This window comes from Capricornis sumatraensis, chromosome 5 (genome assembly GCF_032405125.1).
Source record: "Capricornis sumatraensis isolate serow.1 chromosome 5, serow.2, whole genome shotgun sequence".
In the NCBI taxonomy this organism is placed as follows: domain Eukaryota; kingdom Metazoa; phylum Chordata; class Mammalia; order Artiodactyla; family Bovidae; genus Capricornis; species Capricornis sumatraensis.
Genome location: NC_091073.1, coordinates 36,541,173 through 36,560,630, shown reverse-complemented (window position 1 = coordinate 36,560,630; position 19,458 = coordinate 36,541,173). Strand labels below are relative to the sequence as shown.

Sequence of the window (19,458 nt, the reverse complement as noted above, 5' to 3'; positions counted from 1 at the left end):
ACTATCATATGAGACAAAGAAGGACATTATATAATGATAACAGGGTCAATTCACCAGGAAGATATAACAATTATAATGTACATGCACCTAACGTTAGAACCCCCAAATATATAAAGCAAACATTGACAGAACTGAAGGGAGAAACAGACAGCAACATAGTAACAATAGGATATTCCAATACTCCACTTTCAGTTATGGATAGAACAAAGAGGAGATCCGTGAAAAAAACAGAGGACTTAACACTACAGAATAACTGAACCAAACATATACTGAGCACTTCACCCAAGAACAGCAGGATACACATTCTTCTCCAGTACACACGGTCGTTCTGCAAGACGGTCCACATATTAGGCCACAAAACAAGTCTTAACAAATTTAAGAGACTGAAATCATACCAAGTATCTTCTCTGACAACAATGGAATGAAACTAGAAGTCAACAGCAAAAGGTAAAAACACAAATAAGTGAAAACTAAACAACACACGCTTAAACAACCAATGGGTCAAAGAATAAACCACAAGGGAACTTAGAAAATACTTAGAGACAAATGAAAACAAAATACAACACATCAAAACCTAGGCAAAAGCAGTGATACGAAAGCAAAAGCAGTGATAAGAGAGGGGTTTACAGAGATAAATGCTTGCATTAAAAAGATGATCTCAAATCAATAATCGAATTTTATACCTTAAAAAAAAAACCAAATTTAGCAGAAGAAATAATAAAGATGAAAGGATAGTAAATGAAATAGAGAATAGAAAAAGTGGAAAAAAATCAATAACTAATAAAACCAACTGAGTGTTTGTGTTCTTTACCCAAATTCATATGTTGATGCCCTAACCACCAAAGTGATGGTATTTGGAGGTGGGGGTCTTTTGAGAGAGAATTAGTTTAAATTAGGTCATGAGGATGGCAACCTCATGATGGGATTAGTAGCCTTGTAAGAAGAGGAAGAGAGAGGAATCTATTTCTTCATGCACATATACCAAGAAAAGGCCATCTTAGTACCCAAGTGGGCAGCTATCTGCAAGCTAGGAAGAGGGTTCTCACCAGAACTGACCATGCTGGCACCCTGACATGGACTCAAGGCTCCAATACTGAGAGAAATAAATGTCTGTTTTGTAAGCCACCCTGTCTATGGTGTTTTATTATGGTGGCATGAGCAGACTAAGACATGGTCTTTTAAAAAGACCACAAAAATTGGCAAATCCTTAGCTACATTAACTAAGAAAAAAAGCTAAAAGATTCTAATAACTAAATTAGAATCAAAAGAGTGGATATTATAACTGATGTCACAGAAATAGAAACGGATTATAAAAGATTACTGTGAACAATTAAATATCAACAAATTAGATAACCCAGAAGAAATGGATTGACTCCTGGAAACATACAAACTACCAAAACTAAATCATCAAGTAGTAAAGAATCTGAACAGACCTATAATAAGGAGATTGAAGCAGTAATCAAACACTGCCAACCAGGACAAGATGACTTCACTGAAGGATTTTATCAGACAATTAAGGAATTAATACCAATCTTTCCAGAGAACTGAAGAGGAGGGAACATCCCCAAACTCACGGTATGAAGCCAGCATTGTTCTGATACCAAAACCAGAAAAAAAGACACAAGAAAACTATAGACAAATATTCCTGATGAATAATGACACAAAAATCCTCAACAAAATACTAGTAAACTGAATTCAACAGCACATTAAAAGTATTAACACATGATTAAGTGGGATTTGTATCTGGGATGCAAAGATGGTTCACCATACAAAATCAATCAGTATAAATACACAACATTAACGAAATGGGGACAAAACTCCTAAGATCATCTCAACTGATGCATAAAAAAACATGTGACAAAGTAAAAACTTTTTCATGGCAAAAACACTCAACAAACTGGGGAAAATAAGGAAACCACCTCAACATAATAAAAGCCATACATGAAAAGGCCACAGCTAATATCATATTCAATCATGAAAGAAAGTTTTTCCTTTAAGATCAGAAACAAGGCAAAGATGCCCCCTCTCACCACTACTATTCAACACAGCACTGAGTGTCCCAGTCAGTGCAATTAGAGTAACAATAATAAAATAATAAATAACAAGCTTTTGTCCATTGACTACAGAGTGAAAACCCAGGTCATTTAGAAAAGCTGTACTCCAATATATGAATCTACCAGATTAACCAACTTACTGTTGTTGGACAACAGATTAGATTCGTTTATGAACAATACGTGAACAATACATACTCTGTAGCTAAATCATATCTTTTAAATAGTTTTAATATCAGCTTCTCTCTCCCTTTCTAATTAGCTCTCAGCTGTTATACTTCTATCCTTCTGTGACCAAATAATCAAGCTAGTTAGATCATTTTACCTGTAATAAAACCTTATATGCAATTCTGTCCCTTCCTCTAAGTCCTAGGGAAAAGAGGCAGCTGTTGTAGAAGCTGTGAAATGGGGCTGTCTGTGCTTACTCGGGAGTATACGTTCAGTGTGACCAGCTCTGTCAGAATTGAGGCAGCTGTTGTAGAAGCTGTGAAACGGGGCTGTCTGTGCTTACTCGGGAGTATACGTTCAATGTGACCAGCTGTCAGAATTGGTTCTTGCCTCACTGAATAAACCCAGATGGCAGTACTTGCTCTTGCACCTTTTGGTTGCCTCTTCCCTTCCACTCCTTTTTAAGGTCTTGAAACTTAATCTACCTTTATGCAGGGTTCATACCATGAGTAGGAGAACTCTAGGAGTCAACTGTAAGTTGGAAAAAAAAAAAACCATTGAAAGTCCTTATAAAGAACTTGAAATCAAAACAGAAACTTAGGGTCTATTTATCATCTCTATACCAAGGACGGTTTCAAACATACCCCTTATTTGGAATGCTGGGGTTCCAAAACTTAGTTTGAGTCATAAAGTTCTTCAGAAAGTGTAACAGAGAATCTGGATCCCCTGAGGACCAAATCCTTTGTATATATGCTAAAATCACATGGAGCGTATATCTTCAATAGGTAAGACTTTCACTTAAAAATCAGTTCAATACCTGATCTGTGTAAAGAAACTGTTCTCACAGTGCTAGTTATATAATCTTCTGAGGCTTGAAAAAGGAACACAGAACTCTTGACACATATGATTCAACTAATGACGTCTCTGGCTGTTTGGATCAACCATATATATAAGATACTACTCCTTCAATCTGAGGACACAGGGAGACCCAAACACATCTGAAAATTCTAAAAACTCTAGAAACAGCTGGTGAGTCCTCATCCCTCAATATACACTATTCTTGGGCGGGGGAAGAGATTATTGATAATTTTAATTTCCTTAAATTTCCAAAGTTGTTATAATAAACATTTTATAGAAAGGTTTTAAGAAATACACCAAAAGGAATGAGCATACCTTAATAATGTAAATGGAGGTGGAAGAAAGCCTAGACTTGTTCTTCAATGACCTTTTTCCAGTTATAAAGTTACTTCTCTGTTACTTGAAAAGAAAAAAGCCTAGAAAAGATGCATCTTGAATACTTGTTTAAAAAAAAATGCTTTTCAAAAATGCATCTTGAAAAACTAGCTTGATCATAGTTATCATTAAACTTGCCAATAATGTTTAGTTGGAAAAAGCTTCCTAATTTTCCGTCATCTTCTTTTAATTAAAAAAACAAACTACCACATGTACATGGTAAAATATGCAAACAGTTCAAAATGGTATATAAAGTTTTTCTCCGAACAGACACCAATTCTTTTACCAGAGGTAGTCATTATTAGCAAGTTTCTTATTCTTCCAGAAATGTCTTATGCATCGACAAAGGATATATACATACACAAATGCTCTTCATCTATATGAGATCATAATTTCTAGTCCTCTTACCATCCATCCACTTGATGAGACAATGTGAGGAAAAAACAGAATTACATATAAATTAGGCCAAGATAGAAACTAGCATGAAAATGTTGACAAAAACTCAAATGGTTCACGAGATGGCCAAAACTGAGGAGGAAAAATTTTGAGGCGAAAATGCTTCTTAGGTACTAAAAATAAAAGCTTTTACCCTTTAAAAATTATATTTCTCTCTTTAAGAGAATCTTCTTTACACGAAAGAAAGTCACCATGCTACTGATGTTTATTCAGTAGGTAGACTAAACAAGCATTTTTTCCCTACTGGTTCTAGAAATTATCTCTTTCCTTAAAAAAAAAAAAAAAAGTTTAAAGGTAAAAATTTAAAGGGTAAGACAGTATAAAGTGATACAGAATGAGAAAAGTACTTTATTCAGTGCACCCTGACAGTTTTTTCAGTTCCATTCATCATTACAGTAAAAAAAAGAAAAAGAAAAAATCTTTTGCTACTTTTTGTTGTTTTACTTAAATAGCTAGACTCAAGGAAAACTGTTAAATTTAAGAACTCCTAATGTTATTATCAAAAATTTATACTTCTTATAAATATACATGCAATATATATGCATATACATGTGTGTGTGTGTGTGTATATATATATACACTTTTATATATATATATATATATACACTTTTATATATATATATATATACACACTTTTATATATATATATATATATATATATATATATATATATATATATATATATATACCTCCTCTTTCATATGAACCACTCAAAACAATTTTAAAAGCTGGTTTTTTTTTTTCTGTATTTAAAATTGCCCTTTTAAATATTTAGAAGTTCCACAGGTGGTGGCTTTAATGGAATTTTTCCCAGAGTAAATTTCTTGGATTGAAATTGTTCCAGTTCTTCTGCTGTTAGTTGATCCTTGGGTGTGAATAATGCATTATCTGTTGTGGTGCTGCCAAGCGAGAATGAGAGAGAGGCAGGTACGCTGCTGTTTCCAAAGGTGTCACTGGATGACTTAGAGAAAGCAGTGTGAGGCTGTGAGCCTGGACTACCAAAACCAGCTGCAGAACTGCCACTTCCAAAGGCTGGGGCCACTGGAGATCCAACAGGGCTTGCTGCCATAAAAGGTGAAAATCCTGAAAATCCAGATGATCCAAAACCAGAAGCTGCAGGGGTTTTAAATGAAAATGAAGCAGCAGATGTGATTTCGGGTTTCCTAAGGCCAAAAGTCGGAGTAGCAGCAGCGATGGCAGAACTGGCAGCAGGTACAGCTCCAAATGCAGGAGTATTCCCAAACACAGGAGGGCTTCCAGAAGAGGCTGTAGAAAATCCAGAGCTTGGTTTAAAACTAAAATTCTGAGCACTGTTGCTGCTGCTGTTATTCACTGGAAAACCTATGAAAACCAGAAAAAGAAAAAAGAAACTATTAGTCAAAAAATGTAGCTATATTACCACCTTGCCCCCACCTTTTCTTTTTCTTATTTCTGCCATGTTTAGATGATGAGAAACTTATTGGAAGGAAGAAAAGTGAAAATGAGAAGTTAGGACAAACTCACTAAGCCCTGTTGGCCTGTCTTTCTGCTACACTGATCTCATTCGCACTCTAATTTACCTTCACTTAAGAAGGTAGCTCTTGAGAAATCTCAGGGATTAGGGAGTGGACCTTCACTTCAGCTTGTCCTCTCCTCTCGGTGGAGCTGTCATTTGAAGACAAAACTACGCTGTTATGTACAGAAACGAGAAAGTCCACATAGGTGCTATTACCGTAGCTATGTAGTCCTATGAAACTCTAGAAAAACCATTCCTAAAATATACATCTAAAACCTGAGCCATAGGGTCTTTCAAAGAACGTGCCCATTCTGAACACTATTTCACAAATGCTGCTGCTGCTGCTAAGTCACTTCAGTCGTGTCTGACTCTGTGCGACTCCATAGACAGCAGCCCACCAGGCTCCCCCATCCTTGGGATTCTTTAGGCAAGAACACTGGAATGGGCTGCCATTTCCTTCTCCAATGCATGAAAGTGAAAAGTGAAAGTGAAGTCGCTCAGTCGTGTCCGGCTCTTCGCAACCCCATGGACTGCAGCCTTCCAGGCTCCTCTGTCCATGGGATTTTCCAGGCAAGAGTACTGGACTGGGGTGCCATCGCCTTCTCTGAACCACAAATGCTAGATGAGCCAAATTCTTTGAAGCTCTATTATGGAAGGTGGTAGAATTTGCAAGGGTGACTTAAAATGGCACAGAGACACCTTCAGACTTTGTATTTGAAACCCATAAAATTCCATTTTTCTTAATCGGTCAAGTCTTGCATGACTTTGTCACTTACCTGGTGACCCAAATGTTACTGTTTGCCTATTGCCAAATCCAAATGAAGGTGCTGCTTGATTCACTCCATCCTGTAAATCGGACAGCTATTAAAAAAGAGGTAGGCAAGTGAATAACTCAAGTACTTTTTCTGTACACTTTTAGCCAAATTTAATTTTTCAAATGTGCACTTTAAAATGTCTTCATTTTGTTTAACATAGAAAAATGCCCACAAGTGAATATGCATAGAAAAAATGGGCCCTTCTCAAGGAGTTCAGAGTGATGGTCTGGCTGATGAATTGTGAACGTTAATCTCCTTTTCAATGAATTTTTCACTTAATCCTGACCTCTAATAAGTCCTTGCTCATTAATACAAGCATATATTATTTCTCTCATTTGAAAACCCTACTGGCATTGTTTTTAAAAAATAGTTATTTATTTGGCTGACTTGGGTCTCGGTTGTGGCACTCAGGATCCTTTAGTTACGGCCTGTGGGATCTAGCTCCTCAACCAGGTATAGAACCCCAGCCGCCTGCATTGGGAACGCAGTCTTGGCCACTGGACCACCAGGGAAGTCCCCAGCATTTTTTAAAATTCAACTGTATTGAGGTATAGTTTACATAAAATAAGATGCATCCACTGAGAAATTTATTTTTCAATGGGTTTTCATAAATTTACAACCATCACTACAATCAAGATTTAGAATATTTCCATCACCCATAAAAGTTCTCGTGTGTCCATTTCCAGGCAACCCTCTTCCAACCTCTGGTCCCAGGGAACCACTCATCCACTTTTTATTACTAGAAATGAGGTTTGTCTTTTCTAGAGTTTCATATAAATAGAATCATATAGTTTACAGTTTTTGGTTTTTTTGGGGGGGGCTAGCTTCTCTCTCTCAGCTTGTGTGATAAACAAATTATCATATAAGCAATCTGGATAAACAAATTATATTATATCCATATAATGAATTAAAAGAATAACTGGACATAAAGAATTGATGCATTATGACCAACCTAGATAGTATATTCAAAAGCAGAGACATTACTTTGCTGACTAAGGTTCGTCTAGTCAAGGCTATGGTTTTTCCTGTGGTCATGTATTGATGTGAGAGTTGGACTGTGAAGAAGGCTGAGCACCGAACAATTGATGCTTTTGAACTGTGATGTTGGAGAAGACTCTTGAGAGTCCCTTGGACTGCAAGGAGATCCAACCAGTCCATTCTGACGGAGATCGACCCTGGGATTTCTTTGGAAGGAATGATGCTAAAGCTGAAGCTCCAGTACTTTGGCCACCTCATGAGAAGAGCTGACTCATTGGAAAAGACTCTAATGCTGGGAGGGACTGGGGGCAGGAGGAGAAGGGGACGACAGAGGATGAGATGGCTGGATGGCATCACTTCACTGACTCGATGGACGTGAGTCTGAGTGAACTCCGGGAGTTGGTGATGGACAGGGAGGCCTGGCGTGCTGCGATTCATGGGGTCGCAGGAGTCGGACAGCGACTGAACTGAACTGAAGCCAGCTGTAGGTGGGCTATCCAAGATTCTCACCTACAGAAGGGCCCCTTGGAAGCTGTCAAAGAACACAGAACTTCCAACCTTGAAGGAAGCTCCGTAGTTCTCTGAACTCAGTTACCCCTTACACATTAGCATTGGTGATGGTGGGCCACCTCTCATCTAGAGAAAAAATACTTCCAAGAAGTCCTACTGAATTCAAATGGCATGACAACAACTGAAAGGCAGAAGAAACGAGCTTGCACAAGAGTCTAGTCATTTAGAAGCAGATATTTAAGGAGTAGGGTATTGGGACTTTCAGTCATTCACTAAGTTCAGGCTGCTACTACTCTCATAGCTTTTTTCAGAAAGTACAAAGAAAAATCACCTAGGAAACTGGATATATTAAATTCCAAACGCAAATATTTTATTTAAAAATAATGCTCTTAAGAACATTTTGGGGGGTAGAAAAATAAACTTTATCAACAGAGATAATGAACATGCTACAGCAGTATCATGTATCTTTGGGGACCAGTGCGTATATATCTCCTAACAGCATTTCTGTATAAGACAGGAACATATGGTAAGTGTCCTTCAGTCACCAAAGTGTGCATTAGTCTCCATGTGACTTCCCTGGTGGTCCAGTGGTTAAGAATCTGCCTTCCAATGCAGAGGATGCAGGTTCAATCCTTGGTTGGGGAACTAAGATCCCACACACCATGGGGCACCTAAGCCCACATGCCTCAACCAGAGAGCCTACGTGCTGAAATGGAGATACCATGTGCCAAAACTAAGACCCAATGCAGTCAATAAATAAATAAATAAATTTAAATATGTGTATTCATATCATTTTTCAAAGCAATTTCTTTTCAAATGCTGATAACTTGGAATATTTGAATTTATATTATATATTTCCCAATTTTCAAAACTAGTACTACCAAAATTAAAAACCTAATCCTAAGAATAGTTTTAGAAAAGCATAATTATCTGTGCTTTTCTGACTAAGGAACAGAGAGAAAGGAATTCCAGAACCTTGACTCTAAATGATAATATATTACGGTTCTTGAGAATGTGTATCATAATTCTTGATAGAGAATTTTAGCTTTGTTTCACAAATCCAAAATGAAATTCTGCAAAAAGGCAACAGATAAGATACTTCCTTGTAGGAGATTCTCCAATACTCACCAAAGCTATTGCAGTTGATGTATTTAGACTTTTCAGTTCATTCACCCTGTTCCTCCACTGATTTATTAACTGCTGGACAGAATTTAGCTGAAGAAAGAGGACAGAAAAATAATGTGTCAATATTGAGTGTTTAAGGTAATCTCTTCAACAACTTCATGTCTTTATTCCCAAAGTCACAATAAATTTATAAAGCATTCTTATGGCCCACAACTTGTAAAATCCTCATTAATCCACCCCTGCTTGCCACAGACACTCCTGCTGTAGACCCCTTTCCCCTTCCCTATTCCCCAGCTCCTTGTGTCACCTAGTTAAGATCCCAAGTACCTGGCAGCACAGAGTTATTAATGCTTATGTTTGGATGGGAGACAAACATGTGTACTGGTTGATATGATTTTGATGGTAGACAATAGGAAAATACAGTTTATGTCATTTCCTTTAAGCACTAAACTTATTCTCCCCCAGTTTTTCAATTTTTTGACACCTGACACATGAGAAGGCTAATCTGCACCCAAGAGTGCATCTTATTTGTTTTCCTAGCATTCATCATGGTGTCTGCATGTAAGAGATGCACCATAAACATCTGTCAAATGATGAAAGGGTATGATTTCTGGGACTGATCGCTGGATAATTGGTAATAAAAATAAAAGCATTGGTAGTTACTATAATCAAAGTATACTCTCATCACTTTAGATAACCAACCAATTGTAAAGAAAATAATTTAGAAAATAGTTTTCTGAAAAAAAAAAAAATATAGACCTCATCCACTTTGCCAACACACAAGTGAGCCACTATAGAGAAGACAATAATTAACAGCTAATCTGTTAGTTAGATGAATAGGAAACAAACTTACATAACTCTGTAAGTTATTGCTGGTTAAGAAGTTATGGTATTCAAGTCTCAACTCCTCTGGTGAAATGTCTGTAAAACCTGAAGTGAGGAATCAATTGGAATCTTTAAATACCAATACTTTTGATAGTATAGTAAAATGAGAGGTGCTAGATAGGAAAATATGCTAATCTTGATCAGTACAAAAATTTCATAATCGTAAGGAAAGAATTCAAAAACTAGACTCTATTTAATAAAGTATAAAATTAGAATAAAATATAGTTCATTATTGAAGGGGTAAAATTTTCTAAAGATAAATGGAGTGGAAGGAATAATACAGAAAAGAAAAAGAGTTGATTACATATACATTTGAACTTATAAAAAAAATTCTGTATGTCAAAAACTATAACAAGCAAAATTAAAAGGCAAACAGTAAACTGGGAACACCATAACTGCAACATATATGACAGAAGAGTTAATGAGAATGTATAAGAGCTCACAGCTCTTACAAATCAGTAAGAAAAATAAGCTAACATGGGCAAGCAATCCACAAAATAACTCAAATAGCCAGTATACAAATGAAATTGAAAAGTTCAGTTTAAAATTACAACTTAGGACTTCCCTGGTGGTCAGGGAAGATTCCACATGCCACAGGACAACTAAACCGACGTGCCACAACAACTGAGTCCGAGATGTAGAGCCCTCGAGCTGCAACTACTGAGCCTCCATGCCACAACCACTGAAGCCTGCATGTTCCAGGACATGTGCTCTTCAACAAGAGAAGCCACTGCATTGAGAAGCCCATGCAGCGCAGCTAGAGAACAACCCCTACTCACTGCAGTTAGAAAAAGCCCCTGTGCAGTAATGAAGACCCAACACAGGCAAAAATAAGTGGATACAAACTTTTTTTAAAATAAAAATACAACTTAAAATAGATACAATGTTTTATTTATCAGACTGGCAAAAATTAAAAATGGATGATTATCATTAAGGATGTGGTAAAATGGACATTCTTCTAAGTTGCCATTATGGAAATCACGGTAAAACTTTTCTGGGAAGAAAATTGTCAATAAATGTCAAGGCCTTACAAATACTCACCTTTTGATTCTAACAGAATTTCTAGAATCTGACCTCAGGAAATGATTGAACATGTAAACAAAGGGTGTTACATAAAAAAGATGTTCATTCTAGTATTTCTAGTAATAGAGACATTGAAAACAACAAGGCTTCTGCAACACTAGGTTATGATTGCTAATTATATATATAATAAGAAATAAGTGTGTACATGTTTTGAAAGAAATACACTAAAAAGTCACAGCTGTTAACTCTGAGATCAGTTGATCTTTATTTTATTTACATATTTCTGTATTTTTCAAATTTTCTATGATATAACTTTCAGAAAAGGAAAACTTTTTGAGGAAAAAAAAAAAAAAAAGAAGAAGAAAGAAAATTGCTCAGGATATTTTTCTACAGAGAATTACTGGTAACCAGATACCACTAACTCCAAAGACTCGTACCTTCGAATAAAAAAACCTAAAAGATTCAAATCAGAACCCTCGATGCTCTCTAACAACTTATCTTTACAAACTACTCAGACCACAAAACCAAGAATCACCTTGTATTTCTCTTGTTGCCCATATCTAACTAATAGGCCTCCTGCCAGTTCTAGCTCCAAAACAGAACACAGATTTGACCCATTCTGTCTCCACTGCAAGTAACTCTCAGTCAACAGCAGCTGTCTCCTAACTCATTTCCCTTCCTCTATTTTGTGCCCCCAACCCCTGTTCCCAGCAAACCATTTCTTTTCACGTAACAGTCTAAGCAAGCTTTTTCTAATCAGATCACATCCCTCCTCCTGCTCAAAACTCTCTGTGGCTTCCTAGTGCAATTAGGTCCAACATGATCTGGCCCCTGGCTGCCTCTCTCTGGCCTAACATTATATTACTCTTTCTCTTGTTTACTCTCTTCCAGCTATTCAGGCCTCACTAATCTACAAGTATGCCAATCCTGTTTGCACAACGGGCTCTGCACTACCTATTATATTGCCAGGAACATTTCCCCTCAAATCTTCCCAGAAGAGACATCTCTTCATTCAGGACTCAGCTTCAATACTACTTCCTAAAAAGAGATAACCTCTCTAAGTAAAGAAACACTGTCCCTCTGGTTACTTTCTCTTCCTTCCATCAGTCACTCATGGTGAACCACAAAGACAGAAATTGATCTGGGTGACTATTTTCTCAATTCTTTCAAAGGTAAGTATAAATACAGTATCATTCTAGTGGCAAAAGAAAAATTCATTCATTATAAAGGATGCCTACAAGACAGCAATTCTCCTACTTTCTGACTTCAGGACCCTTTTACATTCTTAAAAATAATTAAGGATTCCAGACCTTTTGCTTACATAGGTTACATTAATCAATATTCACCATATTTGAAATGAAAACTGAAAAATGTAGAAAATATTCACTTAAAAATAAGAAATCAATGTGTCAACATAAATAAAAAAAAATATTTTCCAAAACAAAAAATAAAAACAGTGATATAAGTGGCATTGTTTTATGTTTGCAAATCTCTTTAATGCATGGCTTAATGGAAGACTGCTGTATTATAATATCTGCTTCTGCTATTCAATCTGCTTCAATCTGTTTCAATACATTGCCTGGTTCAAGTATATAAAAACTCACACAGATATGTAGCTGGGCAAGGATGACTTTAGTAGTCTTTTCAGATAATTGTGGATATTCTTCTTTGGTACAATACCAAAACTTGACAGGCAATAGTTTCTTAAAGATTAGCTATAATGTGGACTCAAATCATATTAATGATATCATATTAATGAACCAAACTATTAATTAGTTTACCCACTCCAGTATTCTGGCCTGGATAATTCCATGGACTCTCTAGTCCCTGGGGTTGCAAAGAGTCGGACACAACTGAGTGCCTTTCACATTACTTCACTTAGAATGAATTTTTCAACCATGTACAATTTTGTAACTTCACATACTGGTCATTTGGAAAATATTGGTTCACTGAGTTATCCAGAATTTCCAAATGTTAGCACATGTCATCTTACAATAGAAAAAAAATTCATATTTGTTAATGTTACTTTATGCGTTTCCCATTTGCACACAGAATACTTAAAAGGTGTATCCTTATAAAATTAATAACTTTTACCTCTTCATCAGGGACATTCTTAAGTGAAAATGTCATTAAAAAATTTTTTTCTATTGACTACTATAATCTACTAGTAGTTTGTTGCCTGTACCTTATCAACAGCTTTACACCAACAGTACAAATCTCAACACAGTGAAAATGGCAATTAATGTCTTAGTATTATTATGAAAATATTTCTAAACTTGTATAGTCCCTAAAAAGGATCTCAGGAAAAGGGTTGCCAGATTTAGCAAAAAAAAAAAAAAAAAAAAAAGGTTACTCAATTAAATTGGAATTTCTGACAAACAAATACTTCAAAAGGTAAGTATATCCTAGCAGTCCAGGGGTTAAGACTTCATGCTTTCACTGCCATGGGCCTGGGTTCAAATCCTGGTCAGGGAATGTTAACACCCCACAAGCCATATGGTAATGCCAAAGCCAAAAAACAAAAGTATAAGTATGCCCCAAATAGTACACGGGATATCCATATACTAAAAATATAATTACTTATCTGAAATTTAAATTTAACTGGATGCCCTATATTTTATCTAACAATGCTGCTGAAGGATCTATATTTTATATTGAGAACCACCGCTTCAGGACATTAGGCATCATGTCCAATTCTCAACTTTTTCAAAAAGGCTTAACACTTATTAACTTTACAGAAAAATCATTATTTAAAATTATTTATTTGTATTGCTTATTGCCTCCATCCCTCAAGAACATAAACTTCATGAGGGATGGATCTTAGCTATCTTATTCACTGCTATATCCCTACCACCTAGAATGAGGCCTGGCAAAAAAGAAATTCAATAAGTATTTGTTGAATGATTAGTAAATAAATGACTAAGGAGTGGTGTGATGCAAATGCTCACAGAGAATGAGCAGGTAGAGCAGAGACAGAAATTCCAGAGTTCTGAGAGACTGAAAGGGCCCTCGTTTTCCAAACACCTCCTGTTCAACTTCATAGGGCCTAGGACCACTCAGAGCAGGCTTAGAAAACTGTGGTAGTCTAGCTTTCAGCCCAAATGAGCTATGGACAAAAGAAAGTGGGAAAGAAAGGAGTATTCTAAGGCTCCCTAACTTCAAACATTACCTCCAGAAGAGGTACCAACATGCTTTATTAAAAATAACTATCCTTAGAAAAAAAGAGGAAAGAGAACAGAATCAAAGCCTAATGGCAGGCATAATATGACTCTTCTATTCTCTGTAGGCAGCTAAAGGTTCCGAAGTAGTATCTACAGGGAACCAGGGAAGTAGAGCCTCTTCTTAGGCTTACAGAATTAGAAATGCGGCCAGTGGCGAGTCCTCATTTTACTGGTTTTCTCAAGGGATCAATATATCTTGAACTATATCTTCCAAACTCAATCTCTGAATTACAAAGTTCTGGTAGAATACTCAGGTATTCTAAACAATGTCCAAACTCCCCTAACTGTAGCTAAATTTTTGGTTAATTTCTTTTTTTGATCTGGTCTTGGTTTTAGAAAATAATAGCAGGTAAAACACATTTTAAAAACACATAATTTCTAGTTACCTGAAATATTCGGTTTCTTTTTCACCGGTGAATAAACAGAAAACATCCACTGCCCTGATGATTCCCAAACCTCCATATCTTTAACAATACCTTCCCTAAAAAAAAAAAAATGGCAAAAGATCTTTTTCTTCTGCTTGGTAAAATTTATCATTGATAATTTTCAGTGATTGTTATAGCAAATATATAATTTTAGATTTTTCCACTATATTTTCTGAAGTGTCCTTCAAAGCAGAAGTTTACAAAAATATGAGCTGCACTTCATGATTATAAATAATATCAAAGACATTTATAATTTTGGTTTTCCAGTACCTGAACCATTAACCAATATATTTATTTGAGAACTCACTAGATACATATACATCTTAAAGAACTGAAATATAAAATACACAATATTAACTTTAACATTTAAAAATACACAATATTAACTTTAATTTTCTCTGTTCATTATAATTAACATCAATGATCATTTAACTGGGAAAAAAAGAACCAGTAAGTAATAAAGAACCATAAAATATTTAAGTAGGTAGGACTTCAGAGATCATTTTGTCTAATTCTCACATTTTGCAAAAACAGAACAGACTCATGTCCATGGTTAATTTGTTAGCAAAGTCATGGATATATTCAGCTCTAAATTAAATATTTCCCTCTTACCCAGAATGGCACAATTAATGAAGTAAGAATGGCAGTTGATAATAAAATAATACTAAAATTTAGGATTTTTACAATAACATCAAATATAGGAAGGAGTGTTTCATTTGTTTTATTTTACTTACTCAATTGTATCTGATACATGGCTCAAAATGTTTACAACTAGTTCTAATTTAATTATGGGATATAAAAGACTAATGAATATATTTAAGCACTGTCCTAGTTGCTGGGAGCTGAGGGAACACTTATATACAGCCAGGCACTGTTTCAGCACCAGTCATAAATTCTACTACAAATGTTCTCAATAAATGATAAGAAATATACTCCACAATAATGAAGGAAATCAAATAAAATCAGTTTGCATGAAGTAACTGAAGTAAAAGTTTTATTATAGAAAGAAAAATACAAGATGCTGTAAGTGACCTCAAAAATCACAAACTGCTTTAAATTACCTCATAGTTTGTAAAGAACTCATAATTTAACATAAGCAGGATTACCTTAGAAAGATATTCACAGTACAGTATCATCGATAGAAAAGTGGAAAAGAGTAATTATCCCCAAGAAGACATTGCACTGACATATCACATTTTAAGTTGAAATAAAGTCTAGCATGACACCTGAAAAACAGAGATTACCTCTGATCATGGATGCTTTTTCTTTTGCTTATTTTGATTTTATAACAATTTAATAAAATAATAAGATTACTTCTTTTTTAAGGAAATATTACGGGTGCTTTGGGGAAAAAATAAGCAAATGGGTGGTAATTTTTCTGAAGGCTTTCACTTACAGAAGCTTCTTATCATCTTTCTGGTCATCAGAGCCAGGTGAAGCAAATGGGTTCTGAGATAAGCCAAATCCCCTGTTCTTGCTAGCAGACTCTCCAGAATCAAAAGCAGCAAAAGATGGCTTTTCTTGATCTCTGCTGCCCCCCCATGGTGTAGGCTTGGAGAAACTGGATGGCTGGATAACATTGGAATATCTCTGACTGGTGGTATTCCATCCTCGTCTGTTACTACCTGAAATAAACAACAAAATAAACAATTTTACTAGCAACTCATGTTTTCAATCTCTAAAAATTTCATTATATTTTATCGTATTATATGCAGATATTATATAAAGATTCCACAGGCACTATATGCCCACTCATTTTAAATTATAAAACTTTTCATTTTCAATATATATAATTAAGTATAATATCAACAAAGGGGCTTCCCTGGTAGTAATGCAGGTTTGATCCCTGGATCGGGAAGATGCCCTGGAGAAGGAAATGGCAACCTACTCCAGTATTCTTGCTTGGGAAATCCCATGGACAGAGGACCCTGGAGGACTACAGCCCGTGGGGTCACAAAAGAGTCGGACATGACTGAGCAACTGAGCGCGCGCGCGCACGCACGCACACACACGCACACACACACACACACACACAGTAGCAACAAATCACACAATGATCTAATTTAACAAGACTGAGAGGACTGTAAATCCATAGAAAAATTATGATATATTACTAAGTTCAATTGATGTAAGTTTATTAAATAAACAATTGTTTGATAATGGAGTGGACAGAAGGCATGTAACCTATATCATAAGCTCCTTCATGATAAAAAGCTGTATCTGTATCATTCTTTGCTCCCCAATTGGGCCCTATATAGTAGTAAAAGCTGAACAAAGAGCAAAGTATTAAGTTTATTGAAAAGATTAGATTTTACCTTCTGTCCTTGATAGATGGGTAAATCTATTTGACAAAGTATTCTGAGAAAGAAAACACCTATCATCCTATTTTCCATATGAGAATTGTAGCAGTAGTTTACATATGAATAAAGTGCACTGACTTTCTCTATTATAAGCATATTTTTAGCATTCTTATGACTATCAAAATGAGCCAACAGGACTTTCTCCTTTCTGTCTCTATATTTAAAAAAAATCTTATCACTTCAACTATATTATTTATTCATCACTTCTCAGTTGGGGCCAAGATAATTCACCATGTTTCTAACTGAATTAGGAGATATGCTATTAAATATGTATAATAAAACTGGAGTGATGGGAGATACACTCCTTTAAAAAATTCATCTCCCAATTCTAAAACTACTTAACGAAACCAAAGAGGAAAGGGGGAACATTGCTAGACCAGATCCCACAAGTAGGGGTTAATAATATTGTATTTTTCTAGAGTTTGATCTTTTTTTGTGATCTTTTTTCCTTCACAACCGAAGAAATTCATTCCATCATTTGGATATAGCTTTTGGCCTTCATACTTACTGACTCTGCAAGCATTCATTTCTGGGCATTAGATACACTGTTTATTTAACTAGTTTTATTTACACTTTTAAAATCCATCAATCTATCTATTCAACATTTATTCTGTACTGTATTTAGAGTAAGTCTCCATATAACGTTTTGTTGTTCCTGGAAATACATTTGTCTGAGCCGGAATCCTAATTTTTGGTTTGGAATATTTCACTAGACTAATTGTGGGTAATTCAAAAAGATTGTCTTCTAGAAGAGCTATAAAAGTGAAACCACAATGTAACAAAAGGTTTAAACGTCAGATGAATAGCTGTACAGGAGTAAAGAGAAGGGAGAGATGGTCAGCATCCTGTGGTACTTTTCAAGAACTAAGTTTCAGTTCTAAGAAAATCTAACTATTCATCTGACCTCTAAAAGCTTGCATTGTACTATAGATTCACTTCGGATCCCTCCTCTCCTCGAAGACAGTTCCTTTGCATCATCCATAATTGATTTAGTGAAATATTCCAATTTTGACAATGACTTAGGCAGAATGACCAGAAGACAGGTCACCGTAGTCCTGCATACCTTTACTTCAGAGCCCAGAGTTCTTAACTGAGCAGCCCACTCTCCCGATTTTACCTCCAATTTTACAAGCGTGTGCATTTATATGAGGTTAACGGCTCTGTAGCTTTTATTAGATTTTCAAAGGAGTTCACGACTTCCCCAAAGAGCCCTGACTCTGACCCCACTTACTAGCCTCTCCCTAGAAAAAAGTTTAGAAAAAAAAAAAAAAATTACATTAAAAGCATCAACGGGAAAAACCAGTACCCAGAAAAGTAGTACAGTGTTACAGCAAGAAGGCTTCTAGGTCGACTTACGCCAATTCTGGAACCACTGCCGTGCAAAGACTAGGTAGTTTTGATATGTAATTACGACTTAAAAATTCGTTGTTTTTCACTGTAACCACGAATAAGCTGCAGTCCGCTTAACAAAATCAGCCGTAATTCCTAATCAAAGGGCGAAAACGTCAGTGGGCGGGGCGGGCGAGGGGACGGCGCGGGCACGTCCGCGTCACCTGACTGGTACGCCGCGGCGCCGTGCCCAGCGGCTGGCCCCAGGAGGGGCGCCGGATTCTCGCCCGCCCGGCCCCTCGCCCGCCCGGCCCCACGTCAGGCCTTCCCCTGCTCGGCTAGCTGCGCAGGATTGAGGAAAACATCACCTGAGGGCTGCTGCTGCCGTCCTCCGCCCGCACCCCTGGCGCCGGGATGTTCGTTCCAGCACCGGTCTCCGAAGCGGCAGCGGCCTTGCAGGAAGAACTGACAAATGGTCATGGCGACGGTGTCGCGAACGGAGCGGCCTTCATTCGGCACCCTCAGCGAGCAGAGCCCAGAGCAACCGGAGGTCCCGGCTCCGCTACTGTGATGTCATCTTCTTGCGCCTGGTAAAGGCCCTTTCTCTATTGTCCCGCCCATAGTGTAATGAGAGGCGAGGATTTTACCCAATAAGATTTGAGAAGAGTGGGCCCGCCCCGCACGCCCTGAGCGCAACGTTGGGAGGGCGGGATGCCTGAACGGTTTTGCGGAGAAAGGCGCTTAAGAGCTTGATGCAGGGTCTCGTTCGAGGTAGGCTTGAGATCTCAAATGAGAAGAAAGTTGGTTAGGCAAACCAAGGACTTCAGCCTTGGGAGGAGTATTAGCTGTGATTTGAGAAGCAGAGTCGTATTTTCATTTGTAACTGCTTAGTAAAAACCTGGCCAGCCGTTCATCAGGATGGGTAACAATGTAAGCCAGTAGTAACGTTTACAGGAAGCAGATTAAAGACAAACTGCAACTAAAAAGTATCATAACAACCGGCATCTTTGGGTGAGTACTACATTCTTAAACAGAGAAACTTTGTTCTTTTAAAACCCACGTGAACGTTGCTATGTGAACTTTTATCAGTAATAATGAAACATTCCACTCGTTGCCTAGAGGATCTAAGACACCTGACACAGAGAAGCAGCTTCTATTTCTCACCAGGTGCAGAGCTGCGGATAGGGGGATTCCTGGAAAAAAAACAACGACAAACAGTTCATATCCTCTTAACTTTGTGGTTTCCAAAGAAACATGACCCTACATCCACTTCTCACTCCAGATCTGGTGTTGATGAATCATTACACTGCTCTGCTGTGCTTTGGAGTATCAAAACTGTTTCATTTAGATTTTACCTGAACTCCACCTTTCCTACTAATCCTAC

General features: G+C 36.9%; 1 protein-coding gene across 1 annotated transcript; it reads right to left on the bottom strand.

Moving 5' to 3' along the window:
* Positions 1–4,613: 4,613 nt before the first annotated feature.
* On the bottom strand, positions 4,614–18,554 carry NUP42 (nucleoporin 42). The gene is made up of 7 exons (XM_068973191.1): positions 18,443–18,554; positions 15,782–16,010; positions 14,347–14,441; positions 9,685–9,761; positions 8,835–8,921; positions 6,180–6,264; positions 4,614–5,249 (listed from the first exon to the last, which is right to left on the bottom strand). Exons 1-7 carry the CDS (start codon positions 18,552–18,554, stop codon positions 4,672–4,674), a joined length of 1,263 nt encoding a protein of 420 aa, XP_068829292.1. The 3' UTR covers positions 4,614–4,671.
* Positions 18,555–19,458: the final 904 nt, after the last annotated feature.